The following is a 25892-nucleotide window of genomic DNA, read 5'->3' on the forward strand; positions in this document are numbered from 1 at the left end:
AAAAAAAAACTCTCTCACACGGAACTAAAACCATCCATTTGTAAGAGGATTATGTCATGTTAAAACAGCACCGTGTGTATCCCAAACGCCGCTGGAGAGGAAGTGCGCGGCCGTTTTGACGTCATGCTTTCCAGCAAACGTTATTGTGTGCTAATGAGGGTCCATAAACTGAGGAGCAGGACCCGGTCCAACTGTCTTCCCCCCACGTTTTACGGCCCTGTTTCTACTCCGATTGGACGCTATAAACTGCCGCAGCACACGTACAAGAAATGTCCGATTGGAAAAACCAACAGGATTCCCTCATTACTAATAAACAATAAAAACCTGTGCATCCTCTGTACTTTTTCTCATTTCACATCCATTTATTTTTCTTTCCCTCTGGCAGAGAGAGCCCGCTGGAAAAAAAAGTAAGACAATAAACTCTGTCTTGCTGTTGGCTTCACACCAGTTAACCCAGTAAAATAAGGGAAAAATGTTCTCCAGCAGTGTTTCCACATTGTTTCCTTACAGAGATACAAACAGCTGAGACGTTACACAGAGGCTCTGTTGAGACCTGGTATTAAAGGTCCTGACAGCTCTAAGTACATGTAGTTCACTCTAATGCAAATTATGTGTTTGGACTCTCTAAACCCGACAGCGTTAGCAGCAGATGTTTGTGAACGAGACCACTGAGCAACATCCCCAGACTCCCTTTACAAATCACACAATTTTAAGAGTTGTTGCGTGAAATGAAATGTGAAATGAAACTTTTCCACACAGCTACGGAACATTCTTAATCAGTTGGGCCTTCTCGTAAAATCGGCTTTAAATTCAATGCATTGAGTTTCTTTCCTTGTAAAAAAAAAAGTGTCCCTTTGTCTCACATCGCTTGTATTAGCCAACATTTAGCAACTGACTAAACACACTGTTTCAACTAACTTTATCATTTACCGTACATTTATGAAAGAAGACGACATTTTATTGACATAAATCAAGTCAAATTGTACCAAACAGTAACTGATAAAGGCCTCTTAGAGTTCGCTGTGACAAAAGTCAACCAGACTCCCTTAGAAAAACTGCACAATTTGCTAAATGTTGAGTTAGGAGAAACTTTATAGACTTTGTGAAGCGCCGTCAACAACAAAGTCTCGATTATTTGGGCCTTCTTGTAAATTCGGCACAAGTTAAATATTAATTTGCTTCTGTTTGTGTAAGAATGTTGTGAACTCACATATTCAGACCTGTCCACTTATGATCGGATCGCTATGGACGGATGCAAACAGCGGGTCTGGACAGGACTTAAGATTTTGATTTGTCTTTTGTGCCTTTCTTACCAGAATGTCCCCCTTCAGAAGAAGTCCAGGTTCGATGGTGATGCAGATGCTCGTCTGGCTGTCACCTTGAACATTACTGCAAAAGAGAAAACAGCAACAAGTCAGACAACAAGCCTCGACTTCAGTGTTAAAGCTGTGAAACTGATCACAGTCCAGCCCATCACATCGGGTCTCTTTTTTTTGATGTTGCTCACATGATCCGCATCGTCAACTAACGATCCCTTATCTGCTCCAACAGCGGCCATCACAGAGCGTAAACCACGGTGCGGCGCTCGGATGAGTTCGGGTATTAGTGTCTACATGATTGTGTAGCCGGGAGAGTGGGATCAAAGAGCGGAGAGTGCTAATGGGGATCATGTGAGAAGAAGTGGGGAGGAATATGATTCGGGGAGACCGTTTCGCACTTAGTTACTGCGTCGGCTGTAAACGTGTTTATAGCGTTGACACTTTTGTAAGAACAGACGTAGAGTAGAAACAGCAGCAGGCGTTAGTGTTTACAGCAGTGACTTTGTTACAGCTCTGCAGCTAAAACTGGAGGAAAAGACTCTCATTAACCTCGTTTTTAGCTGCAGCAGGAAGCTGCTTTCAAGCAAAGAAGCTCCGCTAATCCCGCTGTATTTTCACTCTCCCGGCGCCAAACACTAGACGCACAGAGTTAGCGACATGCTGGTGAACACTACGGAGCATTCTGCAGCTAAATAGCTCCCGAGGAGACGCTGGAGACCAAAATAGAGCGAAAAGGAGAGTGAATTTTGCACTTAAGGCAGAAACGTTGTTTGCACAAAGGTTTTCCAGAGAGGAACAAGATTTTAACTGTTCGTATTCGAGTCACATTAAACTAAAACACTTTCAAATGTGGCTGTAAATGTATCCTGTTTCTCCGCAGCCGCGCCCATCCGACTTCAGTACAGCCCTCCCCCCCCAAAACAACAACAGAATAAAAAGCCTAGAATCCATTATTTCCTGTCTGGCCCTGGGAACCAGCGGGGTCCTGTGGCAGAAAAACGCTGCAGGCGTCCACACAGATGCCTGTCTGCCCGTTTAATTGGCTCTCCGGTCACAAATAATACCAGAAGTGATTGCGGGATCTAAAAAGTAAAGGGAAAGGAGAGCCTGCAGCTGGGGAGGCTAGCTAAATACAATAATGCGAGGCAGGCAGAGTGTAAACTGGCGAGAGGGATGATGTATGTGTATATTTGGGGGCAGGGGGAGTTAATGGAGAGGCTATAAAGGAAAATCAGGGGTTTTATTATTGAGCCATTGTGAGCCCGCTATCCCCGGAATCTTGTAAAAGCATTTGAGTGCGAGTATGTTTTAAGACTTACTAGATCCCAGATGTGTACACGGGCTGCATGGCCTGGTAGATCTTGAGAAAAGGACGACAACCTGGAACACAAGAAGGTCGTTAGATCCGCGTGAAAACGGTTCGCGCGCGAGTGCGTATCTCTGCGCGTCGCTCACCTCCTTTGGACTCGAAGTTGGGGATGCCGTGCATGATGACGTGGTGCAGGAACAGCGGCTTGTTGTTGATCTTGATGTGTCCGGAGAGCAGGCCGCTGAAGTACTCCACATACCTGAGGGAGGGAGGGAGGAGGGCGGAGAGGAGGACGTGAGCAGCTGTATCATCAGTCCTCATCTTTTACAACAAAAGTTTAACGTTATAATCCTGTGTTCATCACAACACAGAGACACGACCTTTGCTTTGACTTCAAGTAACAGCACTGAATGTTCTTAACGTGCAGAATGAGCGAACCGTGCACCTTGTTCTCGTTATGAACTCAATTAAACACTTTAAAGCTGCACTAATCTTTCATTTGTATCTCAATGATTATAAACTGTTGTGTGAAATGCAAAAGTAGAAACAAACACTCTGAAATTCACCATCATCACTCTGCACGCAGCTCTTTGAAACCGTGTTGTGCAGTCTGATGCTCACTGATTACTGCAGCAGGCTGCCGGTTTTATTAAAGAAGCTGGTGACTAGCTGGTAAACATGTCAGGGCTCACACACCTTGTTAAACAGCTAAATTCAAGGCCTTTCCCAGTTTAATTCCCTTGAAGGCATAGTTTGAGACACGGATCAAGGTTAATAATTGTAACCACAACGAGAATTTTATGAACTAGAACTCACAGACTTTACAGAAGCTAACACACAACGATTAAAAAGAGACAGAGACGTATAAACACAGAGGAAATGCAGTAAAAAGTACAAAAATACAACAAAAAAATCTTCAATTTCTAATCTTGCACAAAATCTTTTTAAAGCATGCCCTTTAAACGGCCCTCGTCTGTTTATGTGAACTCTCAAAAACGGTTTAATGCTCCGATTTTTTCCATCAAATTCACACATTTTTCAAGTCTTTTTTAAGGATCCGTGGGAACTCTGCACAGCGAAGCATTCAGCAGCTCCGGGGCAGAAGATTATTTTGAGGAGTGGGCGGAGAGCGAACCAGACAACACGAGAGTGAATACTTGACTTAAAACATTTGAAGCTGCATAAATGAATTTAAAGTTCACGGAAAAGACGAGACTGACCTTTTCTGAGACGGCTGTCCCACAGGAAGCACTTTGTCTTCATAGAAGCGCTTCATGGCGAAGCGGTCCAGAGCCTGATCAGCGCTGCGCTCCAACAGAGAGGTTTGTTAAACACACACGTGGTCGATTTACATTCAAGCACTTTTACTGTCACCCTGTTATATATAATGTACACATACAGACTCTCAAGTGGATACAGTAAATATCGTGCATGTGTGACATTTCTCTGCACAAACAGAAGCAGCCTCAGTGTTTACGTCTGACAGATTCTTAGCAAAAACATCTTAATGCGATATTTTACGTAACGTCGGTTCGTGTTCAGGCGTCCGGCCGCTACTTAAGCTTTCAGAGTGACTTCACACCAGCGTTAAACTGACTCGTGGGATAACGGGATTACAGAAATCTAATACTTTCACAGGGAAGAGAGAGTGTTAAGTTTGTTTCTCCCCTCTCAGAGGCAACAGGGAGTCATGCGCTCCTCCGCTTCTTTAACAGTTTTCATCACAGAATGTGCTTTTCTCTTTCTTTTTTTAGGGGGGGGGGAAAAACAAATCCAATTAAAAACTAAAAGAAAAAGCGAGCATTCATAATCCGAGCCTCATGATCCCGCGAATGTTTAAGCTAACTCATCCCTTTCTGCTTATAATTATTACATCTAAAACGTCTTTTCTCCAGATAAAGTTGTTGTTCTTCGGTCTGGTGTTTCTCCTCCATCACATCTCTGACTCATCTTCAGATGTGGGCTTCGGTCTTGTGATGAACAATTCGGGTTTATCTGTTTCGCCCTGTTTTTCTGTTTTTTTTTCACACAAGTGCAGGTTTCGTCTCACTCCCTGTTTCTCCTCCTCTCTTTGACTTTCACTTCACAATGTGCTGCACCTCGACCCTCCTCAGGTAAAGGCGGGGTTCCGTTCTTACCTGGCAGAGATGTTGCTGTAATGCATGTAGGCAGCCACCACCACGCCGGTTCTGCCTCGGTTGCCCTGAAAAGACGTGAAATCGTGCGAGAGTCAACCACAGATTGTATCTTCCAGGCCATGACGGCGTCTCAAGAGCAATTCAAAACATTGGATCTTTTTTTTTAACGAGGTTATTGAGGTGGCAGCTTCTGTCAAAAGACTAAATTAGAGCCTGAAATCAACGAATCAACACTATAAAATGATTAAATCAGTGTTACAGAAGTTTAAATTTAGACACAAGTGTTACAGCAGCACAAAGAAAGAAATAAGTACAGATAAGAGAGAAATTAGAAATGTATAGTTTATAGAATGATGAAGATAAGATCAGAATGAAGCCAAAATAACAGAATCAGTCACAACGTTTGATTTCAGTTACAACTTCAGGGTGTCACTATGTCAAGAATATCCATCTAAAATGCATTTTGATTCCCTAACGTTACATCGTAGGACTCGTCGACCTGTTGGGCCGCAGGAAGAAGAAAATGACGGCTTGAGTTTAACAGAAATAAATAAATAAAGTGACTGTTGTCAGCGTGACGTTTCGGTGATTCTGTCGTCTAGAAGAGCGACGCTGCTGCGGTGAAAAGAGTTACTCCAGAACTTTTGTACTGTTCTCCTATAAAGTTTGGGAACTCATAAAACACGTATATAAAAGATCCAAATCAATGCAAGAGATGAGAGAATATCCCAACTTTCAAAAGGTCAAAACCCTTTATTTCAGGATCCTACATTTCCCACAATGCATCTGTGTAACATCCTCTTGTTCAGCCCCTTCTGCCCACATCTTTCCACTCTCCCCAGTGTGTAACTCCGGCTCTCTGTTATACATGTAAAGTCTCCAACACGACGTCATCAGAGTTATTTTTACCTCCTCGACCACAGAAGACGTTTCCACTCTGTTTTCACAGGCTTAATAACGCAGCTGAAGACTCGACCACAGCGGACTGTAAAACTGGCGGAGTCACCCTTTAAAGACTCGCTGACGTCAGGAATATCAGTGGTTAAATGTCGATTATGCGATTTAACCTGTCATTTATCTGGTTAAAGACGCCGACTGAGCTGCAGGCTGAGCACATGTGACGCCGACAGACGAGTCACAGATTGCACTCGTCCTCCACGTCCATCCATCGTCATAACAAGGGTCACCGTGGAGGATACGTGTGTTCCACATTATAAATACCGCGGGCGCTTAAACAGCGTGCGGCCCAGTGGAAATGATTTGTTGACATGTGGAAACCGAACACGGGGGCCTCGCTTCCTTAGTGACCACCGCGAGCCCACACTCTCATGACCGGCGTTACTCAACGCGCAGGAAAACAATAAATAACAAGCAGTCGTTATGGCAGCCGACTTGTTTGCAACCTCCCTGTGGGAACACGTCGGAATGAGGGCCTCGGGATCCGACGGTTAATTCTCGTGTTGCACAACACAATCAGAGACGCTGCGGGGTTAACGTGAAAATGATTAGGTATCACACGTGGGACCGCGGCCTGGTCGCTGCGTTTGGATCCGCTTTTTTTTACGGCTTGTGTCGGCGCGCCGAGCAGCCAGATGAGTGCGGTTCGCCGCAAGAGTATAATGTGATGCAGCTAAGTTTAGGCAACAACAGGAAAAACGCTGGTGGACTCCAGTTTTTATGGTATTGTTAAGAGTAAAGGGGTAAATAAACTTAAGTAGCCATGATGAGTGGCCTGCCGTCCCTTTCCTAATTTGTGTTTTGCTAACCCGCGTCCTGCACGACCGAATCCAAACAAGCACACGCAGAGAAAAACTCACTCGCTCCACCCTGAATGTTTCACAGAGGCAGAACGTCATCGCTCACAAACACAGAAACCAGCTGCAGCCTCAGAGGAAGCTGAAGAGGAGGAGGGGGGGGGGGGGGGTCCGGAGAAGAGCCTGAGAGCACCCTCTACTGTCTGCTGTCTCCGAGCCTCACCTTGTTGTGGATGACCACCACGTTGTGGGAGTCCGCGCTCAGCCACGTGTCCATGGCCTTGCAGATGCTGCAGATCTTGTCCAGGGCCGGAGCGTGGTGGTCGGGCCAGCCAAAGTCCAACACCTGAGGGACCAGAGGAGGCTGTCGGTCAGGATAACGGTCGAACAATACGCGAGAGGAGAGGAGAGGAGAGATCGAGCTGACGGGTTTACCTTCGGGTTAAGCTGGCTGATGTCATAGCGCTTCTCACTGAGGTTGAAGAGCTGAAGAAGAAGAAGAAGAAGGAAGAATAAAGCAAATTATTACAGGTTTTTTAGGCATTATTGTGTACTGACAGAGAAGAAGGCACGACTGTTGATCATTCTTTACTTTTACAAAGCTTAACCTTTAAACTTTATCAGCTAAGAGTATTAAATAGCATCAGTTGAATCAATCAGATAACACACAGGTGAGAGTTCTGGCAGCAGAATCAGACGTAAACAGAAGTCACATGATTCCTCCGTTGTGAGATCAGCTGATGATCGGCTGATCCGAGCAGCTCTGATGTTCTCACTCTCTCTGCTTCCTTTCTTCTAATAGTTAATTGCTCTGCTCTCTGCTAGCAGCTCTCGGACGCAGACAGGAAACGCGTACCAGGTAGTTGTGTCCGTGCTTGGAGCGCAGCATGGAGGCGACCTCCCGCAGGTTGGCGGCGTAGCTCTGCTCCTCCACGCTGCTGGGGAAGGAGACGGAGATGATCCTCTCGGTGATGTAGATCAGGTCCAGCTCGTAGCTCTCCTCCAGGGCCTGCAGCAGACTCGCGCTCCTGTTCGGAGACAAACGGGAGGAAGGAACTTTCACCCTTCAGCGTTGAGTTATTCGGACTAGACTGAGCATTTGAACGGCTCCGCTGCAGAGCTGCTGGAGGAGGATGATAGCAAAGAGTTTTAATGCCCAGAAGTAATGCTGCACATGTGATTTATACACATGTGGGTGTTTATCAGAGCAGGACAGGACTGTGTTCGTGCTTTTTTCTGTCGCTTCATCGTTTTCTACACAGGGTTTCTCTCCCTGACTTCATCTTACGCCTTCATACAAGTACAAATGGTAAAAATGCAACAGACGTCAGTAAAAAGTGACGCACGCTTTTCCATGTAGCTGCTCTTAATATCATCATTTCAATATTTCCAAAGTAAATATTATTCATAAGTTAATCTTCTCGTGGAAAGACGTCATCACATCGCCCCGTGATTCATTCCTGCGATTTAATTCCGAAACACTTGTTTCTTTCACAGAAGCGTCACGAGACGCTCCGACGACGCAGCGCGACGACAGGATCTCAGGTCAGTCTGCACTTTAACCCTCCGTCGCTCCACAGAGTCACTCGTTTGTCAGAGCCAAAGCGCGCTAAATCTGTCCGGGCGACTTCAGGTCATGAGCGTCCTCAATCGCATCTCAGAATCAGCTGAACACGCGACACAGAGCTCTTCTTCAGGACTGCAGGAAACAAATAACCTAATATGGGGAAAAAGGCAACACACACCATAAATACCACAATCATTTAATCCCAGAGGAGGTTTCTGCATCCAGCACACGCTGTGTTGTTTGGCTTTGGGAGGAACAGAGCTCGGAGAAATTGATTTAGTAGATAAACACGGCAGATTACGAAAATACTGCAGCATACCGAGGATTACAGTGTGTGTGTGTGCGCGCGTGTGTGTGTGTGTGTGATGGTCATCAGTGGGGAAAAGTGTTTAGATAGAAATTAGCGGAGATGTTATTTAACCGAGTCTGGTTTGTGTGTTGACAGAAGGAAAGAAGGGATGGATGAAGAAGGAGAAGGAAGAGGGAAACTTAAATATCTGTCATTAACTGTTCATCTGCCTCCGCGTAAAAAAAACTCTTGTTGAATCTAGAATCTCGTCTCCGGATCTGAGATTTTTTGGGACTTTTCAATAGAAGTTGTTCAACTTTGGTCCTGTAAATGTACAACAGGCAGCACAAAGACAGGGAAACACCCAGCCTGGCTCTGGTTGTCACTTATATTTGGTTATGAGAAGCCAAACGGCTGAAAAGTGTTTAAATAGAAATTAGCGGAGATGTAATTAAACCAAGTCTGGTTTGTGTGTTGACAGAAGACAAGAAAGGATGGATGAAAAAGGAGAAGGAAGAGGGAAACTTAAATATCTGTCATTAACTGTTTAGAGGCCAAACGGTCACACCACTGGATATTTTTAAGGACACCTGGACACATTTCAAACTTGTTTTCACAGCAAGTCGGATCTCCATCTGCGACCGTGGCGACCAAATCGGGTATTTTGAGTCAAACCATGATGTTTTCCTGTCCCTTGTTTTGAGCTCAGTGTTGTGACAGGAGAGAAATAAACGAATGTAAAGCTGCGACATAAAGAATCGTACTTGTCTCACATTCATTCCGGTGATTGGATTGGCGAACCAGCTGCTGGCTTGTCACCATATATTAAACCAGATCGATATCGCCAAAAGTGCTTTTTCCCTTATATGATTTTTCTCTCTGATGTGCCTTGGCTGAAGAAAAATCCTTTTAACTACATTCCTGGCTCGGTTCTCTGCTTCCTGTTCCCTCAGTCGATCACTTTGACTTCCAGAGCACCTGGAGGTCGATTCGTCTCCGCGGAGAGCGGCTGCCGTCGCTGCCTCTGAACTATCGCCGCGATTTCAAACAAAGAGGTCATAACTGATTTTTCATCTCGGGGGGCTGAACGACTCCTTAAGTGCCCGAGCTGATCCCGTCTTTTTTAAAAGACGTCCACAGAGAACACGCGCCGTGAGATGAAGAGGTTAAGGCCGGGTGTCTGGGCCCTTAGCGCCCAGACTGCAGCATATTTCCCACATTTGTCAGCTGTGAGTGGCCCCAGAGGAAATTGCTCATATGTCTGGGAGAGAGAGGATCTCTCCTGGTTCGACATACAAATACTGTAACCTGCTCTGCGGTGTACATCTGGAGCCACTCAGGACCTGCTTACTGGAAATTATTCATCTGTGGCGATACAGGAGAAGCTGATCCGCCACACATGTTCTCTCTCACGTGTCGCTGCGAACATGTTACTTATTTTTCTGAAGTTTTTTGTTTTGACGTTTCTTTTATCTGCATCTCCCTCATTCTTTCCTCTCCTCGCCTGTTTCTCCGTCCCCGCATATCTACGTCTCCCCGGCCTCTGGGTGCAGTCGGGCCGATACAGGCCCGTGGTTTGGTTCTGTTCCAGATCCAGCAGCATGCGCCGACCGGCCGAGCGCCAACCTGCTTCTCATCAGCTGCAGAGATGAAGCGATTGCTTTCTTTTTTTCTTTTTTCTTGTCTGCACATCTCATTGGACCAATGACGCATTATCTCCACACGCTCAATTTCAGCGCTGCGGTGATCTCATTTGCGCATTTGGACAAACACCAACTGTGAAGTGGGAATGTTTTATCAGGAAACCTGAGATACGGGGCTGTAAAGGATCTCTGCAGATATTTTTTTGCCATGAGAAAGATGATAAAAGTGAACAAGGAGGACTTCTGTCTTCCATTTTAAAATACCGCGAGCCCTCCTCCATCCACAGATTGTGTCATCGTTCTTTCACACACCTCCAGCTTCTCACGGTCTCCGAGGTCGGTCATCGGTCTGCATCAGACTCAGTGCTCGGACTGGACTGACGGTCTTTATCAGCACAGTTTGTCAAAGACACATTAGACCTTTTCTCCCTGCACGGAAGACATCAGTGTGATTAACTCCATATTCATACTTAAAGCTGCACTGATGATTATCTCTGTGTTAATAAAGGCCTTAAAATGACGGCGTATAATGTGAAAGAGTTCTCACAAAAAACGTCTGGCCGCTCTAGCTCAGTGTTTTGGTGTTTCCAACGGCAACAAGCTCAGAAAAGGTTCCAATAAACACACTGCTCACTTCCTGTCCAGCACATCGAGGCACAGAGGGACAAAGTTAGCGACTAGACGACTTTATTTAGCCGAAATCTCAGCGGAGTGTTGGAGGACGAAATGATCCAACAGAAAAGTGAATATTGGACAAAGGTCTTTTTTTTTAAACTTAAATATTTGCAATAAAAAACCTCACAGGCTGATAAAATGTGAAAAAACAGGCCAAAGTGACCAGAAAAGGAAGAAAATGCAGCTTTAAAAAAAAATCTATCAGCCAAACGCAAACATTTTACATGAATAATATAACTAGGCACCAACTTGAAGCCATTAACATGTAAAAAACAGCTTTAAATTTCAGAGTTTCTCAGTTTGAAGATGCATTTAGGAGCTGAAATGAAAAATCGGACATGTTGTAGCTCTTCCACTTGGAGTTTTTTCCAGCACTGGCAAACATATCCAAAGAAACACTTTAAAATGACCTGCACTGCGTTTCAAAATGTAAGAAACTTTGCATAATGCTACAATCCTGATTCAAAAACAGTTGGGACAATGTGGCTCCTCTTACTTTGCAACCCATGTCTGTTGTTGGCTGGCTGGTTTGTCTGCAGGATTTCCAAAGAAAACACTACAGCACAGATCTCGACTAAACTTTCAGCTCCAAAATTAACTTTCAGCGAGGAACCTGACAAGTTTCCTTTCATTTTTTTCTGACTTTCTTGAGGTTACTGGTGTCTATGAGTGAGTAAATGATGACAAGTGAGTGAAGCACCTGTCAACTCACTTGTGCTTTTGATTTTTATCCTTTTTCGCGTGGATGTAAAATGACTCTGACGCACTCTGCATGTATCCACGTATCAGACGCTGATCTGTTATCATAACCCCACGTCGGCTCTTTGATTGGCTGAGAGGGACTCCAACTGTCCGTCAGGCCTCACTCAGGACTTCAGCGCCAAAGTGTTGTGGTGTCGAGTTTTACACATTAATTACACAACTGACAACATCTGTGACTCCCCGAGGACCGAGGTGAGAGGGGGCCGAACACCAAATATCTCTGTGTCCAACAGAACACTGTGAGGTCCGGTTCAATGGCAGGACGCGCTGCTTTCCTTAATTCCCCCGGTCGAATCAGCAAATATCTGATTACAGCTACACTTTTTTATTTTAAGAGCTTCAGAGGAAGGAAGAGCGTTTGTTTCACTTCCTTCTTTATCTGCTCGTCCTAAAATGATTCAGCTAGTAGAGTCCAGGAAAGCCTTTTAAGGAAGAGAAGAAGGAGAAGAAGAAGGCGAAGAAGAAGAAGAGAGGCAGAGGATGAAGATGAAGAACACAAAGGAGAGGAAGAAGAAGGCGAAGAAGAAGAGAGGCAGAGGATGAAGATGAAGAAGATGAAGAACCTGAAGGAGAGGAAGAAGAAGACAAAAGTGAGGAAGAAGATGAAGACGAAGACTAAGAAGAAGAAGAAGAAGAAGAGGAAGAGGCAGAGGATGAAGATGAAGATGAAGATGAAGAACACGAAGGAGAGGAAGAAGACAAAAGTGAGGAAGAAGATGATGAAAAAGCCAAAAAGGAGAAGAAGAAGAAGAAGAAGAAGAAGAAAAGAGGCAGAGGATGAAGATGAAGACAAACGTGAGGAAGAAGATGAAGAAGAAGAAGAAGACAAAAGTGAGGAAGAAGATGATGACAAAGAAAAAGAAGAGAAGAAGAAGAAAAGAGGCAGAGGATGAAGATGAAGATGAAGAACATGAAGGAGAGGAAGAAGAAGACAAAAATGAGGAAGAAGATGAAGAAGAAGAAGAAAGGAGGCAGAGGATGAAGATGAAGAAGATGAAGAACACAAAGGAGAGGAAGAAGAAGACAAAAATGAGGAAGAAGATGAAGAAGAAGAAGAAAGGAGGCAGAGGATGAAGATGAAGAAGATGAAGAACACAAAGGAGAGGAAGAAGAAGACAAAAATGAGGAAGAAGATGAAGAAGAAGAAGAAGAAGAAAGGAGGCAGAGGATGAAGATGAAGATGAAGAACACAAAGGAGAGGAAAAAGATGAAGACAAAGACAAAGAAGAAGAAGAAGAAGAAGAAGAAGGATCGGCTGTGGTTCAGGGGTAGAGCCAGCATCTTGTCATCGGAAGGTCGCTGGTGTGATTCCCCTGGTGTATTCCATCAGTGTGTGAATGTGTGTGAACGACTGTAGAAGAAGCAGAAGAAGAAGAAGAAGAAGCAGAAGAAGAAGAGCAGCTCTTACCTGGACGGTCTGCGCCGTGACTCCACACTCTTTGAAGATTTTGTTGAGCCCTGAAAAAAAACCACAAAGACAGACGGTGAGTTCAGGGTTGTTGCTCCACTGTTCCCTTACATGCACCTTCAGGTGGTGTTTCCTATATACACCATGTTGGTGGCTTCACATGGCGCCCCACACAGCAGAGCAGAGGAAGACGTGTCTGAAGCTGATGGACTGTGTTTGGCTCCACTCTGCCTCGCCCTCCCCCTCAAACCAGCTCGGGGAACGGGGGGGTCAGAGGTCATGTGGACTCGCTCACTCCCCTGATGTGTGCGGGTCACATGTACACAGGAGGGGGGGGGGTTGTTATCCATCATCATCCATTAGATCAGATCGGCCCGCTGACCACCGGCATCCAGAGCACCGCGGGATGAGTTTCAGTCCGCTCTGCTCTCCTGCAGGACCGCCTGACTGTCTGCCAGTGTGAGCACATATAACAACACCCAGAGTGTGTGTGTGTGTGTGTGTGTGTGTGTGTGTGTGTGTGTAGTATAACATGTGAGTGGGCCTCCTTTAGTTTGTTGTCACAGCCCCGAAAGTAAAAACATCTGCAGCAGCTCTTACAAATATGTGACCATTTTGTTTTTATTCTGCACTGTTCTCATCGTGTCAGCTGTAAATTGATGCAAACATGACAGTAAAATTTAGCTTTTTGATTTTCTTGCCCCGTACGTGGTCACTGCTCTCGCGCTAGAGCTAGCCAACTAGCATGAAAGATGAACGCACTTCTGTGATTGAGTGTTTGGGCTCCATCGGCGTTCCAACTTTTAACTTCCTGACCTTGAGATTCTCTTTGCAGAGAAACAGGTGGGAGGTTTCGTTCAAATAAGGCATCAGAGAGGACAGAGAGCATCTCATGGTGCATTCATGGTCTCCCCGGACAATTCAGGAGTTCGGAACTTCCTCTTCCAACTTTTCTGTAAACATGTTGTTGGTCCGAAACCGTTACCAGAGATATGTTTTGCACAGTGATTGTGTTGTTTTCTTTGTTCCTTGAATACTGGAAACAGCTGCCAGCGTGCTGTTTAAATGCTCTGAGTCATAAAATGCGAATAAAACATGACGCACGTGAACACACCAAAGTCCGCAGAGGGACATCCCGACTCCATCTGAGGAGCACGTCAGTGTCAAACAGAAATAAACCTGCAATATCTCGCAAACTGGTTTAAATCGCGTTGCTTTCTCGGAGGTGCTCGTACACACACGAGCGCGGACACAAAACAGTTTCCTCGTGTTCTTTTCTTTCCCCCCGCAAATCCACTTTATCTCAACAAATTACAGGCACCATTCCTTTGCTCCATCTAACATCCAAAGTTTTTCACATGAGTCTGCGGCACCGACCGAGGCGACACAGAGCACAAAAAAAAGAAAAGAAAAAAAAAAAATCCCCCCCTCCCCATTTTCTGCCTGAGCTTCGGCCTAAACGTTTCAGCATGTTTGCTTGCGAGGGGCTGTAAAGAGCAGAGGGCCGCCGGAGGAGGAGGACAGAGATGAATGAGCGAGAAAACGAGCTGAAAGAGGCAGACGCAGAGCGGGAAGAGGGCGAAGAGTGCTTCGTCTAAGTGGAGCTGAGAGACATATTGTGCACGAAAGTTAGCTCTGAGATGATGAAGGTAAACACATCCGAGAAAACGCCCGCCAACGCGCATTACGTGGTGCCACCAGCTCAGGCAAGCACGCAAACAAACATCTTAAATTACAGACCGGGGGAGAGAGTTCTGGAGGAGACGGTGTTTATATTGTGCTGCAGTTAATTCATAGTTTTTGCTTCAAATTAGCCCCAATTGGAGCGCACGGCGGCGTTTCATGGGCCGCGATAATTAAGCCGAAGCGCAACCATGTGGGCCGGTAATAAGGCGAGGACTTTCTCTGCGGTCGCGCCGACGCTTCTGTCGTCGAGAAAAGTGAGAGACGTCCCGAAGTGGTTCTGTGAATGGAGCCTGAAAAACTACAAGATCCGAAGTCAACAACAGGAAAACTAAATGATTGTGTTGAAGTCGGACGACATAGTTCCTGAACATCACTCCATCTACACCTAAGACCTGTTTTCTCTCCTGGGTTGGGAAGAAAAGGGGGGAGGCGAAGGAGGAGGAGGAGGAGGTGGGAGGTGGGAACTGGAGTGGGGGGTCCAGCGGGCCTGTTTCCAGATGAAAACCATCTGTGGAGGTTGACTTTACAAGCAGGCCATTCAAATTAACCATCTGAGAAAGAGCAAGGGAGCGGAGGAAGGAGGGAGGGAGGGAGGGAGGGGGAGAGACGTTGGGGGCTGGTAAAAGTCCGCGAAGGAGACGAGAGAAACAATTCCACAACAAAGAGAAAAATAAAAAACACACGAGAAGTTTGAAGCTACGGGATCCCCGTCCGTCCCCTCCGTCGCGTCCTACCTTCCTGAAAAGGTGGCCGGTGCTCCAGCGCCAGGCCCCCCTCAGAGAGGAGAGCCGCCTCCTCAAAGACCCTCCTCGGTCCATCTTTTCCCGGAGAGCTTCCCCTCAGCCTCTCACTTGCTTTCTGTCCGGCAGTAAACTTTCCTCTGAGAAACCTCTCCCTTTTTTTCTCCGTCAGCCGACGAGGAGAAGAAGAAGTAGAAGAAGAAGAAGGAAAAAAAAAAGGAAAACACCCAGGGGTTCTATTTTGGGCGGCAGCGGGCTGCAGCGGGCCGCTTCATGCTCCAGCTCAGACCGGACTCCTCCACAGCGCTGCTCCACTCGTCCTTCTGTCCGCTCTCTGTTCTCTCCCTCTTTCCTTCCCCTTCTCCGTCTGTGGCCACCCTCCCCCCCTCCCACTCGGCCTCCCATCACGTTATCTCCCCTCATATTCGACTTTTTTCCCTCCTCTTTCTGTCTCTTTGAGGCGAACATGTGGGGTCTGATGTACACAGGAACACACTCGCACACTCATCAGCTGACTGGAACTCCTCTGAAAAGCCTTATTCCGACATGAGAACAGCTGTTACTTTTGCACTTCAATGCTCTTTGTGTTCAGAGTACAATTTAAGTATTAAGTAGCTGGAACTTTAATTTATTTCCTGTCATTTTCTCAGAAGAAGAAGAAGAATCACAAAGACGGTCAAACCCCTCGAGGAAGTTCATTCAAAACTTTGATCCTTTACAAAACTACCTTCTACAACGCCAAACTCTTAATGTCTGCGTCACAAAGTAAAACAAAACACCCGTCAACAAACTGACGAGGTGGAGGAACACTGAGCCCACTGACGTAGAAACAGAAGCAGTGAAGCGAGAGCGGCTCGTGTAGTCATGAGACAAATCCTTCCCCGGCGCTCCGAGGCGCCGCCGAACGTCTGCCCGGACGTCACAGCGTAACCACACGGCGAACGCCCGTGACCAGACAGTAGCAGCTGCGCTCGCGGACAGACACGAGCTCAGTGCATTCAACACATTCATAATCAGTGTGTGTTTCAGGCGCTGCCCGTTAGTTAAGGTGCAGACTTAAATTATGACCCGAAGGCCGGCTGAGACTCCTGCACAGCTTCATAACAGAAAAGCTGAGAAGCCGGAGCTCGTCTGTACTACACTGTGGCAGAAAACTGAAGAATAACAGAGGAAATGCCAATAAAAGCAGAAACGCACACACACACACACACACACACACACACACACACACACACTGGTGCAATTGTGTTTATTTTGGTCCTTGTGGAGAAAGTGGGTACTTGGCTTTGGGTGGTAACTCTAAATCGGTTACTCGATCCTTCCTTTCCCAGACAAAATACAACTCGCAGGAAGTTACATCATAGACGACGAGCGCAGAGTCCAAAGCAAACGTGTACGGCGCGCACACACACACACACACACACACACACAGAGGAGAGAGTTATTACTCTGCAGCGATGGACTTTTTATTAAAGTTTCATCTGTATTTCTTCAAACAAACATGTCGACTGAAGGGTGATATCACAGAATTAGTCCAGTGTGTCTCATTATCCATCAGAACCTGCAGCGTCTGGGCCGAGATCCAACATATATCCACAGTAAAAAAAAACAAAAAACCCAGAGCAGGAGTGATGTAGGGAGTCAAAACCATCTATTATCCCGGAGGAGGTTGAGATGGATGGTTTGGTAAAACACACACAGGAGACGGCTGCTCATGTCCGGTGTGAAACAAAACTCAAGGTATTTAAATGTACTAATATAGTTAAGTTACGTACGTAAGCCAGAGAAACTTCGGGTGTACGATGAAAAGGGCAGAACATTAAGAAATAATAAAGGTTCAATATATCAGTGGTTTGCAGAAATGTGCCATGTTTTCTTTCCCCGTGAGATGTGAGATACTTCACTTATAAAAATGTGAAATTTTCATGCCAGAGTTTTGATTCATACGTGCGGAAAACACTTGTTTTCACAATGTTCACATGTAAAACGAACACTTATCCTCCGACATGTCGGTCAGCGTCGTGTCTGTCTCACTTTGGATCAACAGTAACTAAAAACCTGTTCACCTCGTCGCACTCGTGAACCTTTTGCACTCTGCCGCTGACCTCCACCTTTAACCTCCCTGCGCGCACGTGTTGCGCCGCAGGAGGCGCGAACAGAAACCTTCGCATCGCGTTACGCGGAACTGACAGATCCATCAGCTCACAGATCAGCGGCCAATCACGCGGTGCGATGACCTCCGTGTCTCCGGTCTGAACGGGCCTGACGGGAGCAGAATCGGCTGTTTGCAAGAAATCGTCTTGTTTTATCACTATTACTTATTATGTACTTTACTTCAGTTTGAGTCAGCCACCATGGAGAAAAGAATCTGGTACTTTGTGTTTCATGTGATCGTTGATATGTGGGATTCATTTGGAGTTGGAGCTGGGCAGTAAATTGGATTTGTACCGGATGAGACCGGTCCAAACTGCCAACAGTAAACAAAGAGGACTTCCTGTGGACACCCGTGCTTCAGGACGCTCTCTGAGGCATTTTTATTGATAAAAGTTGCGGCTGTTTAAAGTCGTCATGCAGCAGATTGATCGACTCCTTCAGAACAAAGAAGACAAAGTGTTATTAGATTAAAAGAAGAGAGACTCACCATGGTGTCTACATGTTTGAGAGGGAGCTCGCTGCTCGGTGCCTGCACGGAAGGAAACACAGAGAGAGAACAGAACGTGAGATGGTTACCTGCAACACTTCACACCTGCAGACACTCAACACGCCGCGTTACGTCGCGTTGTGTCACCTCACATCATCTCCCCTCGCGCCGCGTGGAGGCTACGCTCAGTCAGCGCCATTCTTTGCCCTAATGTGGCCTGGAGCAGAGCGGGGGCTCCACCTTGAATGCGTGGGACCATCTATAATCCCTCTGTGCAAATATTTACACAAAGAGACAGGGCTACTTCCATTAGCCAAGACCGGAGAGTCCATCCGTGGAGCTCTCTTTTTCAGCGCCATATACAGCTATGACCAGAGAGAGAGAGAGGGGGGGGGGGGGGGGGGAGACAGGATCCAGCCTAGAGAGGCAGGAGGAGGGAGAGAAGAAAGGGGACAGATAAAAGGACGGAGGACGAGAGGGACAGTCGGGACAGAAAGCGGGAAAAAGCTGAGACAGATGGACGGGGCAGGCTCTCGGGGGTAAAGATGAAGGTAAAGAGAAGTTCAGAAGAAGAAAACATCAGAGGGGTCGATGATGTCATGAGCTCGTGTGGGCCGGGCTCACCGCAGACTACCGCACAGGCACAGATGTTACTAAATGAAGCTTAAAATATTCAAAGAAGACATCAGTCATATATATATGTAGCAGGGAGTGAACGTCTAAGTGTGGACGCAAAACGCTTTGAAACACAAGTCAGCATTCACACACACTTTGATGCAGAAGCTAGAGATAAGCATCCACACACCAAGGGAAGAGCCGCTGGGAGCGAATGGGGCTCCATATCTTGGTTGAGGACATTTGGACCACACAGGCCCGGGAATCAGACCACCAAACCTCCGACTGGTGGATGACTGAGGAAATCAAATTAGCTTCGGTCTGTGTGTTCATCACAGTGAAAGAACGTGTCAACAGAGGATTTTTTAATAGTTCTGGACAACAATGAATCTTTACAGAGTGGTCTAGTAAACCAAGAGTCCTAAAAGCTGGAAATCTGTTTGAGTTTTTGCCCATGAGATGACACGATTTGTTCGACGACATAAAATACATCGTTAAATGCCCCTGTCATTATAAATCTCTTGAAATGTCTTAAAAGTGTCTAACTGAGACTACAGAGGAAGTCGGGGACTTTAAACGTCGTCACGGCGAAAAGCAGCGACTCATCGACTCACCAGTCCGTCTTTACAATACCACTTTTGTTACAAACTATTCTAACCCTGACTTTACAACTCATACACTGATCAGTTTATAGAGAACGTGTATAGTAATTGTGTAGTAAGATGCTTAGTGGTGGCGACGCTGATGTCATCTGTTTATAGCCTAGCATTAGCTTAGTTTAACTTCAGTAATAAAAGTGGTGTTCATCTGTGAAGATTACCTCACTGAACAAACACGAAGACACGAAGCTTATTTACGGCAATAATTCAAAAGGGACGTTAGCGATGCTAGCTTCCTAGCTTGCCTACAAAAACACGTCATCCCAACAGCTCTTTATGATTTATCACCCATCGGATACACTTTGTTGGGGTGATCTTTTGGGATTTGTCACTAAATCCTTTAAAGGGACAGTGTGTAATATATCGAGTATTTAGCGCCATCTAGCTGTGAGGTTCTACATTGCAACACTCCTTTGCTCACCCGACGTTCCGGAAGCTACGGTGGCCCTGACGGACAAGAAACTCATTTTCAAAATATGGACTCTTTCCCAACAGCGTCGAGTATTTCTACTGATTCAAGTAATGAGGTAAAGATGTAGTTGGTTATTGTTATTGTTAGTGACGAGCGCTTTCGCTGAGCTCCCTCTCAGTTCCGCAGTCAAGCTAGCTCTGAGTGAAAACGCGTTTAGCCTTACTACGTAGTACCACGTAGTGCTTTGTGTCCCTCTCGGCATTCCATAGTTTTTTTAAAACCAGAAAGACATGGCGGCCTCCATAGAGCTTGCCCGTGCTATGTATATTCAGATAGGTAATTCTTCGCTCAGGAGGATAAGTCAGATTGTTGGCAGAGGTAATTGTACACCAATGAGGACTTACTTATGAACGAAGACGTTGATTTGAGTTAATAAATTACTTAAATCGTTACACACTGTCCCTTTAATGTTCAAAACATCCAAGGTTCGTTAGAAAGAGTAACTTAGAAACACTATTCATGGTGGAAGCCTCGTCCCTGTTAGTGACCGGAGGACAGTCCCACACAGAGAGCTGGGATGCGTCTGTCGAAAGCTTCAGTGGAACATAAACAGTAAATGCAAAGGGTAAATTATAGTCTGTCTCAGCGGGCCCCAGAATACAGACTCCAAACGCCCAGAGCAAACCACCGAGCAGGAAATCATCCCGACTTCACCCCAAACTCCAGCCTCACTCCGACCAGCGACACGCCGAAAAACTCAGCGTCAGATCGTAACTATCAGCTCTCTCTCAGTCTCCTTCTCAGGTGTGTGTAGGTGTGTTGGTGTTGTCGTACATCACACACACGTGGAGGCGAGAGTTTCTCCCAGGAATAAAGCACGAGCGCGCAGCAGACCGACGTTCGACTCCAAACGCAGACCGTGGATTCGCTCGGAAGCCAAAATCTGCCGCCGCAGGCATTTTCACACAAATAGACCCTATTGTGTGTCTTCTGAGAAAAACACACACAGACAGAGTGAGATATTCTAACATGTGTGTTTCCGCTTTGTGCAATTGCAGCCAGATGGTCGGAGCGAGCGTGTGTGTCAGTGTGTGTGTGTCAGAGTGTGTGTATTGTCGTTGGGACTAATTCAGAAAGCATGAGAAAAGCCTGGGAAGTTGTGTATCAGCAAAACAGTCCACAGAGGAAGTATTTGCAGTTTCTCTTCAAAGGGAACATTTGAAGGGGAACACTGAGGAAAAGTATCAAAGACTTTCTTTTTATTTCATCACGACAACTCTTGCGAGTCGTGCACAATAAATCTCTATCTAAGCAAAAAAAAAAATTCAAAGCCTTGGCTTTTTTTTATAGGCCGTACATTTCATGGACTCAAACTATTTAATGTTTTAAAACTCAGGAGAAGATGGAGCACCCTTCTACGCCAACTCAGAATTTGCAGCGTCACAGTCAGATTCAAGGTCAGTCCTCAGGGCTCGGGACCGCGTTCAGAGTCTAAACGGATGAACGGGCCGCTGGATGTGTGTGTGTGTGCGTTTGTGTTCGGGTGAAAAAGACGAGACGGCGCTGCATTCACAGAGCTGACCGAAGAATCAACGGACACGCTGTCGTTACACTTGGACAGCATAAAGAGTGAAACTGTGAAATTACGTAGGTCAGTCCAGCAAACAACATAAACATATCCTACATTTCCAAACATCGCTTCCACTTTCCTTAAATGATCTCGTCTTGTATTGTAAAAGATGAATGTACGATGTGGAAAATGATGAAACATGATCAAATCACCTGATAGTTTCTTTCCATTTTTGTTCTCATGTGTTGTTACTTCCTCTCCTCGTGTGCAGATGGACTTCCTGACTGTTGGCACGTCTCTAGCTCGGAGCGACGCCTTCACCTTGAGCCGAGTCAGCTGAGCATCATGTTGCAGTTTGTTCTCACAACGAGGAGCTAAAAACGGGCCGCTCTCCTCCGACGTGGGGAGCAAAATAGCAACAGATGTAATAATAGAGAAAGAGTCGCGCCGATTTCTGGTTGAAAGGAGAAACAAACTCAGTGTTTCCTGCTCCGTTGCTCAGAACTTTAACAGGTGCTCACAGCTGCGTTCTGCCAAAATGAACCGATACTGGCCTCGCCTGTTAATGTTTAACTGATCCGAACTGATCCTGGTTCTTATTTTCATGGTTTTTTTGGTGATGATTTGTGTCGTTTATGCGACTTTGAAGTCACCAAAGTGAGCGGTGAGATTTTGCAAGATGCGGACGTCTGTTTAATGAAATAAACATGATAAGTCAGGATGTGAGACAGGTGGCAAACACGCTCCACATCTTTATCGCAGACTGTTTGGATGTTGATGTCGTCCAATGTGGTCCATGAGGGCTGCTCAAGGGCATCACCACCGAGACGGAAATAGCTTCTAAGTACGATGTTTGGATATAACAAAGATTAACTCTTAGCTGACAGGAACACGGCTATTGAATCTGTAATGTCTCTAAATTATATCAAAATCAGTTTCCTGTTATTGTGGAAAGACACAACGGAGATACTTGGTACCAAAACTTTACCAAAACTGATCCAAGCAACTTAACGTGGAGGTAAAACTGAGAGTAGGTGCTGATAACCCCTCGATTCAGAGAGACAACCGTATGTGCAAAACTACGGCAAGTGCAGTAGGTCAGTTTAGCTCCTTCTCTGCTAACATGGAAGTTTGTTTACCGCTCATCACTCGTGTTTTTTTGTCCCCATGTGACTCAGTGAAGTAACCACAGTTCCCAGATCCACATGATTAAGCTGTTCCTGGATGTTATTATTACTTCATTATATAATAAAGGTAGTAATAAACTGGAATTCCCCCTCCAGAGCACAGCTCGCAGATTACCCACTGACGAGCACTGATTATCTGAGTTAAAGAGCTTCTGTTTTGTTGCTCGAGCGTCCTCATAAAAAACCCATCACGTGAAAACACACGGCAGATGAGAGAGCACGGACACAGCCACGTGTCCGCCTGCTTTAAGTACAGCATATCAGTGTGACTTTCACCCGCAGCTCTTTATCTCTGCCAACACTGTACCATGTGCTTTTCTTTCACATGAGCACAGTGGCTCCTTTGACCAATTTACCAAATTACAGCCCCACTCCTTTAGGAAAGCAGAGGTAGCTAGCGTCGCTGGGAGTTTCCCCCTTTGAGTGGAGAGGATAAACGCAGCCCAGAGCAGAGCCTCCAGGGAAATGACCCGCGGCTAAATATACAGCCGTGCATCTTTAGGGCGCGAGACACGGCCCGTTCAGCTCGGCCCGGCTCAGCGTGGACGGCAGAGCGGTTCAAGATCAGTGTTCTGGGTGTGTGAGCGTGGGTGTGAGACGAGTCAGAGAGAGGAAACAGCAGCACTGACTGTGAGTGTTGGAGTGATTCAGTGTTTATGTTCAGTCAGTGAGCTCAGCAGGCAATAACTGAGTGTGTGTGTGTGTGTGTGTGTGTGTGTGTGTGTGTGTGTGTGTGTGTGTGTGTGTGTGTGTGTGTGTGAAACTGAAAGAATGAAAGATAATAATTCATAAAAAAGGGATTTATCATCCTTCGTAAAGGCCTAAGGCATCGTAAAGCATAGTTAGGCAGTAATATGGGAATTATAAAGACGTTATTGCCTTAATGAGGCATCATTTTTGCTAAAGACAGCAACAGCAACAGCTAATAGTTAATAAACATATAATAACTAATATCTTAACGTTATTGAGGAACTGTTCTCCCCAGAGCTTGATTCATGCGTTTGTGTTGAATCTACACCTGTGCATAAGTGCCTGATGTAAACCTCCCCAAAAATGTAACGTCACAGTCGCAGCGACGTTGCTCGTGACTTGTAGTTTCCCCAGTAAACACACCAACCTATCCGGCTGTTTCCGTCCCTCCTGACCTGATGGCTGATACTTCTCTTGGAGATTACAATCCTCTGTTGGAGCTGTTCGCTGCCACAGTGGTTTAGAGATAGCGGACGGGTCAGATTTCCGAAGGGTTCTACCTTGTCAAAACAAGACCTGTGTCCCAGTTTCTTTTCGAAGCCCAGAAACAAAACTGCAATGCGAGCTGACGAGGTCTGTTTACCACCATCACAAATCGGCCTTTAGATGCAATTACATTCAAACTTAATTGCTAATAAATGCACAATGAAGTATGAATTAATTATAATAAAGCAACATTAAAAAAATTATCTTATAATCTAAAGTAAATGTGTTTTATGATGTTATTATTGTTAACACACACCCGACGAGGTGTCCATAATCAGGAGTTAATTGCCTCCGCGAAGTCCATTAACTCCTGTTTATGGACACCTCGAAGGGCATTATCCCATAATTCAGATTCAGATCATTCATTATATTTTCATGCGTTTTACAATCAAAATATAAAGTTTTTCACATGCCATAACTCAGTTTCCCTGGTAACGCCTGAGGGTTTGACTAATAACTGGAACAATCATTACTCTCCTGTAAGATTCTTATGCAACGGAAACGTTGTTCACTCCTCCAGTAAATAGGACGGACCTTGGATACGACTTGGCAGCGGGAGATATTCTAGTCCACTTAGCGATGAGCCAGAAAGCTAACGCTATGCTAGCAAGATTCAAAGTCAATAACATTGCGCACGGTTGACAAACAGTAAATATAATTTGACAGTATGCTAGCTAACAAGACCAGCTAGCTAACCAGTCATGTCACTGTTCCCAAATCAATATCAAGATTTTCGAGAACAAATGATACGCCAGCTAGCGCATTGATTTACAGCGGTGAACAGTCAATTTGACTGGAACTACTTAGTAGGTGTCCATATATCAGGGGTTAATGGACACCGTCCAGCCAATCAGAATCGAGTATTCCCCCAGACCATGGTATAAGTCTCCTTAACACATATTCATCTGAATAAGCATCTTGTAAGGGCCTTATTACCCATCAACTAAATCGTATTACAACAACCTAAATATAAAGTGTTGCCAAACATAAATGTCGTTGAGTCTCTGGACATTGAATCTATCTTTCATAGTTTCACTGTATATGTTTCAGATTCAGTGCGTGTGATGTGGAGTTTGGCTGCAGTGAGTGTGAAGTGACTAACCACACATGGGAACTCTGCTGTTGTTCTCTGTTTATCCTTGAGTCTATATATGTGTGTGTGTGTGTGTGAGTCAGACCGAGGGTGTGTGCCGAGCGCCACTCACCCTTTCCTCCCCTCCTTCTGCCCAGACAGCCTTGTACATTTTAAGAACAATTGCCTTCTTAAACCTTAAAAAAAAAACACACACCATCGTCTGGAGTGGCAGCGGCGTGGCTGCGCACCAGCTCCACTCTGCTGTGTTTACACTGCATGCTGGACAAAAGCCCAAACTGGGAGCTTATCGGGTTTTTAGACGTGCCTCTTCAGAGTCTTCATGTGCTTATGTTTCAGATAAGCTGCAGGAATGATGCAGAACACTTTTTTTTATTTTACTTTGATGAGAAATGATGCAGCATTCCTCACCAGTAATGAAATGAAAAGACGAAAAGATAAATGTGTATTTTTCAAGCCGTGTCACACTAGATTATTATTATTAAAGGGGCCTAATCTGCAGGGAATAATATACGTCCCAGAAGAAGAGAAATTTCCAGCAGTGTACAGTCATGCCACAATGAATATTCCCAACACAATACAGCATTAGGAAAGAGAGAAATTAAAATAAAACCTGAACAGTTACTGGTCCGTCTTAGAGGCTTCTTATAACTGACTGTGTGACTCTCGTATTTTTGATCATGTAACTAAAAATACTTCTGACTATTCTGGTTTTATGAGTTACCCGTCTGTGTCAAACTCAGCACGGTGGGCAGCACAGACAGATGTGACTCAGGACACCTGTAGGTGCTCCTGACTCAACAGTGCCTTCTAGTGGGAGAAAACACAAACTGCAGACCTAAAGACTTCATGACATGATGATGGTTCACCTGACGCTTTTGTCTTCCACAGTACAATCCATGAAGTCATTTTAAATCTCAGCTGTTGTCACTCAGTTCAGCTCAAAGGTCTAATTTAATGATCATTTCAGTTTAGGAAGTGGGTGAACACCGTGGATGTATTTGTTTGCCTTCAAAGTAAAAGCGCAGCTGTTTGGCAAGAGTCTTGACAAATGTTTTCCACACTTGCTGGCTGCCTAAAAAGGCAATCCTGCTCCGCTGGAGCCGAAACCAACACGGAGCCAATTCTGCAAATGTGATGCTCGAAAATTAGAGGACAAACGGGCCGATCGCTGTCACCTGGAAAAGCT

The 25892-nt window shown here is 45.5% G+C and overlaps 1 protein-coding gene across 16 annotated transcripts in view; it reads right to left on the reverse strand.

Moving 5' to 3' along the window:
* tns1b (tensin 1b) overlaps positions 1–25892 on the reverse strand; it is a 173932-nt gene that overhangs the window by 38892 nt on the left and 109148 nt on the right. For 15 of the 16 annotated variants that reach the window (XM_030427833.1, XM_030427822.1, XM_030427829.1 and 12 more), the window contains 10 exons: positions 17932–17973; positions 12865–12914; positions 7377–7548; positions 6956–7006; positions 6744–6866; positions 4767–4831; positions 3849–3932; positions 2775–2887; positions 2639–2699; positions 1314–1389 (listed from right to left, as the gene is read on the reverse strand). In XM_030427833.1, coding sequence (XP_030283693.1) covers positions 1314–1389; positions 2639–2699; positions 2775–2887; positions 3849–3932; positions 4767–4831; positions 6744–6866; positions 6956–7006; positions 7377–7548; positions 12865–12914; positions 17932–17973 — 837 coding nt within the window. Of the gene's footprint in view, positions 1–1313; positions 1390–2638; positions 2700–2774; positions 2888–3848; positions 3933–4766; positions 4832–6743; positions 6867–6955; positions 7007–7376; positions 7549–12864; positions 12915–15284; positions 15570–17931; positions 17974–25892 lie in introns of those variants that run through there. The other variant, XM_030427832.1, reaches the window with a different exon arrangement.

Source organism: Sparus aurata, chromosome 9 (genome assembly GCF_900880675.1).
Source record: "Sparus aurata chromosome 9, fSpaAur1.1, whole genome shotgun sequence".
Classification (NCBI taxonomy): domain Eukaryota; kingdom Metazoa; phylum Chordata; class Actinopteri; order Spariformes; family Sparidae; genus Sparus; species Sparus aurata.